Source organism: Lipotes vexillifer, unplaced genomic scaffold (genome assembly GCF_000442215.2).
Source record: "Lipotes vexillifer unplaced genomic scaffold, Lipotes_vexillifer_v1.1 scaffold382, whole genome shotgun sequence".
NCBI lineage: Eukaryota > Metazoa > Chordata > Mammalia > Artiodactyla > Lipotidae > Lipotes > Lipotes vexillifer.
Window position 1 is genome coordinate 4,469,968 of NW_006780611.1, and position 11,621 is coordinate 4,481,588.

Below are 11,621 nucleotides of genomic sequence, written 5' to 3' on the forward strand. Positions count from 1 at the left end.
TCACATTTTTGTATGTATGTGTATGTCCTTGGTTTTGTCAGTAGAAAGGGGTGGTGTTAAGTGAAAGTCAAACTTATAGTATGCATAATATACTCAAACAGCTTACAGCAGTGTAGAATTGAAGACCTTTAAAAATTATAAGGACAGTTAGAGTAGTCCACCTTCCCAGTTATTTTTTACAACATCCTGGCAGATGGCCGTTTACCCAGTACTTGGAATATTTCATTGATTAAGAGCTTTCCTCTTAAGGCAGCAGTTTCCTTTCTTTCTTTATTAATAGCACAAATACTAAAGAAATTCTTCCATCTCACATATAATTTAGAACTTTAAAATAGTCCTATTAGGGCTTCCCTGGTGGCGCAGTGGTTGAGAGTCCGCCTGCCGATGCAGGGGATGCGGGTTCGTGCCCCGGTCCGGGAGGATCCCACGTGCCGCGGAGCGGCTGGGCCCGTGAGCCGTGGCCGCTGGGCCTGCGCGTCCAGAGCCTGTGCTCTGCAACAGGAGAGGCCACAACAGTGAGAGGCCCTCGTACCGCAAAAAGAAAAAAAAAAAATAGTCCTATTAGTTCTATTCCTAGAAAAAATTACATCCTATAGAAGGAATTTTACCTGGAATCATTGAATTTAAAGTCTCTGGGGACCTTAAAAGTCATATAACTTCCTTCAGTTTACAAATGAGGAAGCTGATGTCAGACATGGTTGTCAAACTCTGAGGTCAAGACAAACATGGGACAGGACTTGGTTAGTGGGTGGCCCTTCATGGTTCTTACCACCATACCACTGAGTGCATGAATATAAAATCCTTTACTGGGCTTCCCTGATGGTGCAGTGGTTAAGAATCCGCCTGCCAGTTCAGGGGACACAGGTTCGTGTCCTGGTCCGGGAAGATCCCACATGCCATGGAGCAACTAAGCCCATGTGCCACAACTTCTGAGCCTGAGCTCTAGAGCCCTTGAGCCTCAACTACTGAAGCCCGCATACCTAGAGCCCGTGCTCCACAACAAGAGAAGCCACCGAGATGAGAAGCCCGTGCACTACAACAAAGACCCAACTCAGCCAAAAATAAAGAAAGAAATTTTAGAAAATAAAGTCCTTTACTAGTTTATTGTAGAAGCATATGCAGAAGCCTTCTCCAAATAATGGTACTTTTGGCAAGAATAACATTTGTTAATGATGTAAATAAAAATTCATTAGCGATCATTTGTTGGCACTCTAGTTGAGTTTATGAAAGTTCAATGTAAAATATACTCCCTTTTAACTGTTGTTGAATTGTACTGTTTTATAGGCAGAACGTTACCAGAGTCTCCTTGAAGAACTGAAAAAAAACAAGATACAACTGCAGCTTTTCCAACTGTATCACAATGAGAAAAAAATTTCTTTCCTAAACAGTGAGTTAGACCGTGTGAATAAGGATTTGAGTGTCACAAAAGAGTCTCTTTCTAGTCATGAAAACATAGTTAAAGCCAAGAAGAAGGAACATGGAATGTTAAGCAGACAACTGCAACAAACAGAAAAAGAATTAAAGTGAGTTTTCAAAATAGTTATTAACAGTTGGATTTTATGTAGATTGATAGAAAAAATAAAAATATAAGTGACACTTTGAAAGTTGATCTTTTAAATAAACTTTTTTACTTTGAAATACTTTTAGATATACAGAAAAAATTCTAAAGATAGTACAGAGAGTTCCCATATTCCCCACACTCAATTTCTCTCACTTATAACATCTTATATTTTTAGTATCTCAATTAGGATTTGTCTGTTAGTTTTCTCATAATTAGACAGCGTTTATGGGTTTGGGGGAAGAAGACCACAGAGGTAAAATGCCGTTATCATCACATTATATCAGGGATTGACGTCAAATATCATATATGAGGAATTCCCTGGTGGTCCAGTGGTTACGACTGCACTCTCACTGCTGAGGGCCCCGTTCGATCCCTGGTCGGGGAACTAAAATCCCACAAGCTGCATGATGTGGACAATAAATAAATAAGTAAATAAATAAGTAAAGTGGCTATACCAAAACTTAAAAAATATATATCGTATATGTTATATGGCATATCATCTAAGATATCATAGTATCAGCATGACATCATTATTATTATTTTTTGTTTGTTTTGGCTGCACCACGCGGCATATAGGATCTTAGTTCCCCAATCAGGGATCAAATGCATGCCCCTGCATTGGGAGTGCAGAGTCTTAACCATTGGACCACCAGGGAAGTCCCATATCATTATTGATGTTGACCTTTTCTTGCTTATCTGTAACCTCCTATTCCAACAGTAAGAAATCTGGGTTCCACAGTCTGCCATCCATTTGCTTAATTGTTCAATTCCAGTAATCGTGTATGGCAATATCAGAATTATTAACCCATATCCTTGTGGGAAGCAACTAGAGTTGCTTCAACTAGAGTACAAGGCTTATGTACAATCCCTTTTGCTTTTAGTTTTATGGACTCCACTCATTTCCAGAGTTACTTAGGTTAGCACGTTTCCCCCCACCCTCTTCAATAAGGTTGTTTCATACATTTGTAATACAGTTAGGTTCTTTTGTCACATTCTACATTCTGTCTAGGATCCCTCAGCCTCCTAAATAATTTTTTAAAATTTGATACATTAAGATTCACTCCTGGTGCTGTAAATTTCTGTAAGTTTTCACAAATACATGATGTCATATGTCCACCACTACAGTATCATACAGAGTAGTTTAATCACACTTAAAAAATTCCCCTGGGACTTCCCTGGTGGCGCAGTGGTTAAGAATCGCCTGCCAACGCAGGGGACACAGGTTCAAGCCCTGATCCAGGAAGATCCCACATGCCACAGAGCAACTAAGCCTGTGAGCCACAACTACTGAGCCTGTGCTCTAGAGCCCGCGAGCCACAACTGCTGGAGCCCACGTGTCTAGAGCCTATGCTCTACAACAAAGAGAAGCCACTGCAATTAGAAGCCTGCACACTGCAACAGAGTAGCCTCCACTAGCCGCAACTAGAGAAAGTCCGTGCACAGCAACGAAGACCCAATGCAGCCAAAAAATAAGTAAATAAGTAAATAAATAAATGTATTTAAAAAAAAATTCCCCTATGCTTCACCTATTTGGTTCTCCTCTGCCATCTGGTAACCACTGATCTGCTTATAGTCTCTGAAAGTCAATTTTTATTGTTTCTTTTTAAATGTATAGTTTGATCAAAAGAACTTCTTCCCTTTATATACTATAAAATTAAATTTCCTTTAAAGCAAACTTTATTTTTCTTTTTAGATCTCTTGAAGCACTTTTAAATCAGAAGAGGCCTCAATACATTAAAGCTAAAGAAAACACTTCTCACCACCTCAAGAAGTTAGATGTGGCTAAGAAATCAATAAAGGACAGTGAAAAACAATGTTCTAAACAGGAAGATGACATAAAGGCCTTAGAGACAGAGCTGGTTGATTTAGATGGTGCATGGAGAAGTTTTGAAAAGCAGATTGAGGAAGAAATTTTACTTAAAGGGCGAGACATTGAACTAGAAGCCAGTCAGGTGAAAAAGTTGACATATGGGAAATCATTTGTTTCTATTGTTTCAGCTTCTCCTTTTAATTAGAAAAAAATTAAAGGATGACCTCTCTTTCTGATATTTTAGGAGATTTTCCTCAGAATTTAAATTAATTAGGATTTAAAATTTTCAGCCTATATGTAGAATCTAAATTTAATCTTTACAGTAGGCTATTTTTCCTTCATAAAATTAGATGACATTATAACATGAGTTAATTAAATTCATAGAAAATACTTCAACGAGGTTACATGGTATCATTTTGTAATAAAAGGTAATTATGTTCTTATGTTTTTAAGGTAATCATTTTTTTCCTCATGAATATGGTAAAAACTTAAAAGTCAGATAATATATGGCTGTGAAGAAACATGATCACTTAATTGACAGAAGGGAAATTGATTCCTTAAGACTATTTAAAATGTTAAGTGATTAATTAATATCCATTTAGTACATAAGATTTAATTATAAGTCAATAGTAGATATCCAAAAATTTATAATTGAGTTCAAATATTCCCTCAACTAAATTTGTCATTTATCTCTTTCATTAATTTTATAATAACCTTATATCACAATATATATACTAAAATAATTGTGACTGTATAAATAGAAAAATACACAATTTTCTCTGAACTTTTTAAAGAATTTTAATGAGTTTTAATGCTCTTTCTCTTTTAAGAATTTCTTATAGAGACCTTATAGAGTTGGTTTTGAATACCTTATTGATCTATGTAAACAGTTTTAAATAAGACGTTCATTTTACGTTCATGCTATCTTAGCCAGAGAAAATGGCTAATTATGGTCTAATTTATATAAAACATAATTTTGATAAGTTTAATTATCTGCTAGTGAAGGATAGCATATAAAGAATTTCCTCTCATGCTTCTTTAAGTGAGTTAGCAATGTTTAAATGCTCTTTATACAGCTGGATCAATACAAAGAACTTAAGGAACAAGTAAGAAAGAAAGTGGCTATAATGACCCAACAATTGGAAAAGCTGCAGTGGGAACAAAAGGCTGATGAAGAAAGACTGGCATATGAAAAGAGGAGGCATGGGGAAGCTCAGGTACCTTGGTTTGGGTAGTAATGATTTAGAATTATTTTTCATGAAAATTTATTCCCTTTTTTATATTGGTTTTTCAGTATATAAATGGATTTACATCAGACATAAGGAATTAATTAAATTTTCTGGATTACCTGTTAGGCTGCTTAGTATTGTATCATTTAGGTACTCTTTCATGGTCTAAGATCTAAACAGACAGTGTCTTCATTCATATAGTCAGTAAGCATTTTATGTGCACCTGTATAATGATAGGTGTGGACAGATGATATTGTCTATTCTTACATGTAGGTTAGTCCTGTGAGGTTAGGAGGAGGGTCGATAAAGGAAAAAAACAAGTATGATAATGTAGGTGAAAAGTCATTTGGAAACATTAAGGACATAGCCCAAGAGGAGCTTAATAGTCTACATGAGAGGTAACTATCAAGACAGCATTACAGTGTTCTGCCTTAGAGTAAGGCAGACCTGGCTTCCATCCAGTCTTGTCCTGTCACTGACCTGTGCTGGTATAAATAAATCATTTCACTTCTCTGAACTTTGATTTCTTAATGTGAACAATGAGGATAGGTATGTCATTTTTTATGGCTGAGTAACATTCCACTGTATATATAATATACCACATCTTTATCCATTCATCTATTGATGGACACTTAGGTTGCTTCCATATCTTGGCTATTGTAAAAAATACTGCAGTGAACATGGGAGTGCATATATCTTTTTAAATTATTGTGTTTCTTTTCTTTGCATAAGTATTCAGGAGTGGTATTGCTGGATCATATGGTAGTTCAATTTTTAATTTTGTGAGAAACCTCCATAAGGTTTTCCATAGTGGCTGCACCAATTTACATTCCCACCAGCAGTAAGAGAGTTCACTTTTCTCTACATCCTCGCCAGCACTTGTTATTGTTTTCTTTGTAATAGCCATTCTGACAGGGGTGAGGTGATATCTCATTGTGGTTTTGACTTGCATTTCCTGCTGCTTTTCTCTACATCCTCGCCAGCACTTGTTATTGTTTTCTTTGTAATAGCCATTCTGACAGGGGTGAGGTGATATCTCATTGTGGTTTTGACTTGCATTCCCTGCTGACTAGCGATGTTGAGCATCTTTTCATGTGCCTGCTGCCTGTCTGTATGTCTTCCTTGGAAAAATGTCTATTCAGGTACCCTGCCCATTTTTTAATTAGGTCTTTCTATTTTTATAAACTTATTTTATTTTATTTATTTTTGGCTGCATTGGGTCTTTGCTGCATGCAAGCTTTCTCTAGTTGAGGCGAGCAGAGGCTACTCTTCATTGCGGTGCACAGGCTTCTCACTGCAGTGGCTTCTCGTTGCAGAGCACGGGCTCTAGGGGTGCGGGCTTCAGTAGTTGTGGCATGTGGGCTCAGTAGTTGTGGCTCGTGGGCTCTAGAGTGCAGGCTCAGTAGTTGTGGCACGTGGGCTTAGTTGCTCCACAGCACGTGGGATCTTCCCGGACCAGGGAGCGAACCTGTGTCCCCTGCATTGGCAGGCAGATTCGTAACCACTATGCCACCAGGGAAGTCCAGGTCTTTTTTTTTATGTGGAGTTGTATGAGTTCTTTCTATGTTTTGGATGTTAACCCCTTATCATATATATTGTTTGCAAACATCTTCTCCCATTCAAAGCTGCTACCTCAGTTTAGGTCACTATAAACTTCCCTCTTAGAACTGCTTTTGCTGCATTCCATAGATTTTGGATCATTGTATTTTCATTTGTCTTGGTGTTTTTGTTAATTTCTTCTTTGATTTCTTCATCAATCCATTGGTTGTTTAGTAGTAATTGTTTAGTCTCCACATATTTGTGTTTTGGGCAGTTTTTTCCTTGTAGTTGATTTCTAGTCTCTGTTGTGGTCAGAAAAGATTCTTGATATGATTTTAGTCTTCTTAAATGTATTGCGACTGCTTTGTGGCCTAGCATCCAATCTATCCTGGGAAATGTTCTAAGTGCACTTGAAAAGAATGTTTATTTTGCTGTTTGGGCATGAAATGTCATATATATATCTATCAATTTCATCTGATCTAATGTGCTGTTTAAGGCCAGTGTTTCCTTATTGATTTTCTGTCTGGATGAATTGTCCATTGATGTAACTGGAGTGTTGAAGTCTCCTGTTTTTGTGTATCTGTCAATTTCTCCCTTTATGTCTCTGTTAATATTTGCTTTATGTATTTAGGTGCTCCTATGTTGGGTGCATATATACTTAAAAATGTTATATTTTCTTGTTGGTTTGATCCCTTTATCATTATATAATAATGCCCATCTTTGTTTTAAAGACTGTTGTCTGATATAAGTATTGCCACCTCAGCTTTCTTTTTGTTTCCATTTGCATGGAGTACCTTATTCCATCCCCTCACTTTCACTCTGTGTGTGTCTCTAGATCTGAAGTGAGTCTCCTGTAGGCAGCATATACATTTTTAAAAAATTCATTCAGTAACTCCATGTCTTTTGATTGGAGCATTTAGTCCATTTACATTTAAAGTAATTACTGATAGGTATGTACTCATTGCCATTTTGTTCATTGTTTTTGGGTCACTTTGTAATTATCTTTTATTCCTTTCATCTTTTGTCCTCTTCCCTTGTGATTTCATGACTATTTTTAGTGTTATATTTGGATTCCCTTCCTCTTTTTTTGTGTGTATCTGTCATAGGCTTTTGGTTTGTGGTTACCATGAGGTTCATATATAATATATGAACATGTTATGTCATATGTAACATGTAATATATATGATTCATGTATACATATGATTATTTTGATATCTTAAGTTCCATTGCATTCTAACAACCTCACATTTTTACTCCCTCTTTAAGTTTAATTTTTTTTTTTTTTTTTTTTTTTTTTTTTGGCGGTACGCGGGCCTCTCACTGTTGCGGCCTCCTCCATTGCGGAGCACAGGCTCCGGACGTGCAGGCTCAGCGGCCATGGCTCACGGGCCCAGCCGCTCCGCGGCATGTGGGATCTTCCCAGACCGGGGCACAAACCCGTGTCCCCTGCATCGGCAGGCAGACTCTCAACCACTGCGCCACCAGGGAAGCCCAAGTTTAATGGTTTTTTTGTTTTTGTTTTTAAATAAATAAATTTATTTATTTATTTATGGCTGCGTCAGGTCTTCGTTGCTGCGCGTGGGCTTTCTCTAGTTGCAGTGAGCGGGGGCTGCTCTTCATTGCTGTGTACAGGCTTCTGACTGCGGTGGCTTCTCTTGTTGCAGAGCACAGGCTCTAGGCATGTGGGCTTTAGTAGTTGTGGCTCGTGGACTGTAGAGCACAGGCTCAATAGTTGTGGCGCACAGGCTTAGTTGCTCTGTGGCATGTGGGATCTTCCCAGACTAGGGCTCAAACCTGTGTCCCCGGCATTGGCAGGCAGATTCTTAACCACTGCGCCACCAGGGAAGTCCCAAGTTTAATGCTTTCGACATCATATTTTACATCTTTTTGTTTTGTATATCCTTTAACTACTTATTCTGGTTACAGATGATTTTACTACTTTTGTCTTTTAACCTTCCTACTAGCTTTATAAGTGGTTTATCTACTACCTTTACTGTAGGTTTGCCTTTACCAGTGAGATTTTTCTTTCCATAATTTTCAGATTTCTAGTTGTATCCTTTTCTTTTCCATTTTGAAAAGTCCCTTTAACATTTCTTATAAAGCCAGTTCAGTGGTGCTGAGCTCTTAGCTTTTGCTTATCTGTAAAACTCATTTTCACTCTTTCGAATTTGCATGATAGCCTTGCCTGGTAGAGTTTTGGTTGTAGGTTTTTCCCTTTCATCACTTAGAGTATATTGTGCTACTCCCATCTGGTCTGCAAAGTTTCTGCTGAAAAGTCAGCTCACAGTCTTACGGGAGTTTCCTTATACATAAATAGTTGCTTTTCTTTTGCTGCTTTTAAGAATCTCTCTTTATCTTTAATTTTTGCCATTTTAATTATAAAGTGTCTTGGTATGGATCTCTTTGGATTCATCTTGTTTAGGACTCTCTGTGCTTCCTGGACCTGGATGTTTGTTTGTTTCCCCAGGTTAGGGAAGTTTTAAGCTATTCTTTCTTCAAATAAGTTCTCTGCCCCTTTTTCTCTCTCTTCTCCTTCTGGAACCCCTGTAATGCTAACGTTAGTACACTTGATATTGTCCCAGAGGTCTGTTAAACTATGCTCATTTTTTAAAATTCTTTTTTCTGTTCTGCTTGGGCAGTTTCCAGTACTCTGTCTTCCAGATTGCTGATCTATTCCTCTGTATCATCTAATCTTCTGTTGATTCCTTCTAGTGAACTTTTTTTTTTTTAATTTATTTTTGGCTGCATTGGGTCTTCATTACTGCACACAGGCTTTCTCTAGTTGCAGTGAGCAGGGGCTACTCTTCATTGCAGTGTGTGGGCTTCTCATTGCAGTGGCTTCTCTAGGCACACGGGCTCAGTAGTTGCAGCACATGGGCTCTAGGGCACGTGGGCTTCAGTAGTTGTAGCACATGGCCTTCGTTGCTCTGCAGCATTTGGGATCTTCCCAGACCTGGGGTCTTCCCGGACCAGGGATCAAATCCGTGGCCCCTGCATTGGCTGGCCGATTTTTAACCACTGCACCACCAGGGAAGTCCCCTAGTGAACTTTTTATTTCAGTAATTGTATTCTTAATCTATTTGGTTCTTTGTTATATTTGCTAACTCTGTTGAAATTCTCATTGTGTTTGCCCATTCTTCTGCCTATTTTGGTGAGCATCTTTATGATCATTACCTTGGAGCATCTTTATGGGGTGGATTGCTCCTCTTTACTTCCTTTAGTTCTTTTTCTGAGGTTTTGTCTTTCTATAAAAAAATATATTTATTTATTTATTTGGTTGTGCTGGGTCTTAGTTGCTGCTTGCAGTCTCCTTAGTTGCAGCATGTGGGCTCCTTAGTTGCAGCACATGGGCTCCTTAGTTGTGTCTTGAGGGCTCCTTAGTTGCAGCTCACCGTCTCCTTAGTTGCAGCATGTGAGCTCCTTAGTTGTGGCACATGGCTCCTTTGTTGCAGCAGGCAGGCTCATTAGTTGCAGCAGGCAGGCTCCTTAGTTATGGCATGTGAACTCTTAGTTGCGGCATGCATGTGGGATCTAGTTTCCTGACCAGGGATCGAACCCCGGGCCCCCTGCATTGGGAGCGCAGCTCTCTTAACCATTGCGCCACCAGGGGAGTCCCCTGAGGTTTTGTCTTAATCCTTTATTTGGAACATATTCCCCTGTCCTCTCATTTTACCTAATTCTCTGTGTGTATTTCTATGTTTTAGGTAGGTTGTTTTTGCTTCCTAATCTTAGAGAAGTAGCCTTACGTAGGAGATGTCCTATGGGGCCCAGCAGTACACTCCCCTCTGCTGCCCCCTGTGTGGGCTGCATGCACCCTTCTGTTGGCAGGGAGGTAACTACTTGGGCATGCTGTAGGTGGGGCAGGCCCCTGGCCCTGTTGGCTGCAAGGCCCTACTTTGTGCAGTGGTTGTGGCTGCTGGAGGGTGAGATAGGCTTCCATGTGGTTGGCTGTGCAGCCTAAAGGGCACAGAGCTGCTACTGGCCCACTAATAGGTGAGGCCAGGTCCTGCATGGCTGGCTGCACAGCTTGGGAGGGCCCAGGGCTGCTGCTGACCGCTGGTGGGTGGTGCCTGGACCCCACATGACCAGTGCAGGACTGCTGGTGGGCGGTTTTAGGCCAGAGGGAGGATTCCAAAACAGTGCTTGGTGGCACTGGTGTCATCACAATAGAATGAGCTCCCCCAGATGGCTGCCACCAGCATCTGTGTCCCCAGGAAGAATCCCAGTTGCCTCCTGCCTCTCCAGGAGGTTCTCCAAGATCAGCAAGTGGATCTGACCCAGGCTGCTTTCAAACTACTGCCTCTGTGCTGGGACTTAGAGCATATGAGATTTTGCATGCACCCTTTAAGAGTAGAGTCTCTGTTTCCCACAGTCCTCTGGCTCTCTGGTATGTAAACCCTGCTCATTTTCAAAGCCAGATGTTCTGGGGGCTCACCTTCCTGGTGCAGAACCCCCGGGCTGGGGAGCCTGATGTGGGGCTCTGACCCCTTGCTCTTCGGGGAGAACCTCTACGATCGTCATATTTCTTCTGTTAATGAGTCTCCAACCCCGGGGGTATTGATACTGACTGTACCACGTCTCTGCCCTGCTCACCTGTTTCGTGGTTCCTTCTTTACATCTTCTTTTGTGGCAAATCTTTTCTGATAGTCTTCAGGTTTTTCTCATAGTTACTCTATAAGTAGTTGTAATTTTGGTATGCTCATGGAAGGAGGTGGATTCAGGGTTTTCCTACTCCTCCACCTTGGCCATACCCTCTGTATTCTTATAGCTTTAAATACCATCTGTTGATGACTCCCAAGTTTGTATTTCTAGCTCACAACCTCATATATCCAGCTGCTTCCTCATCATCTTCATTCTGGGTATTGAATAGATATTTTAAACGTAAGTCCCAAACTGAACTTCTCCTCAAACCCAAATGCACCCCAAACATAGTCTTGCCAATCTCTGATGATGACAAATCAGTCTTACTGGCTGATGAGGTCAAAAATCTTGGAGTCCATCTTTTACTCTTTTAGGAAATTGTGTTGGCTCCACCTTCAGAGTATACCAAAAATCTTACCACTTCGCTCCATTTCTATTGCTACCACCACGGTCCAAGCCACCATCTTTTTGTTTTTTGTTTAGATCAGTGTAGTAGCCTGAAAGTTTTCTCTCTTGTGTCTCCTTTATAATAGTCTCAGCACAGCAGCCAAAGTGATGCTTTTAATATCTAAATCAGATCATGAAACTTGCTCTTTTTGAAGTCCTCTAGTGACTTCCCCTTGCACATAAAGTTTAATTCAAAGTCCTTGAGTGCCCTACATAGACTTACATGATCTGCTTGCCCCTTTCACCCCAATTTACCTCTCAAACCTCCTGTTTTTCTGTTCTCGCTCTTGTTCTCTGTGGTCTAGCTGTAATGGCCTCCTGGAACGTATTAGACATGTTTCTGCCTTAGGGCCTTTGCACTGGCTATTCCTCTGCTTGGAACATGCTTTCCCTA

General features: G+C 40.0%; 1 protein-coding gene across 1 annotated transcript in view; it reads left to right on the forward strand.

The window, feature by feature from the left end:
• Positions 1-11,621, forward strand: part of SMC1B (structural maintenance of chromosomes 1B) — an 86,833-nt gene that overhangs the window by 24,842 nt on the left and 50,370 nt on the right. The window contains exons 5-7 of the mRNA XM_007454089.1: positions 1,285-1,523; positions 3,255-3,513; positions 4,448-4,588. Of these exons, the coding sequence (XP_007454151.1) occupies positions 1,285-1,523; positions 3,255-3,513; positions 4,448-4,588 (639 nt within the window). The remainder of the gene's footprint in view (positions 1-1,284; positions 1,524-3,254; positions 3,514-4,447; positions 4,589-11,621) is intronic.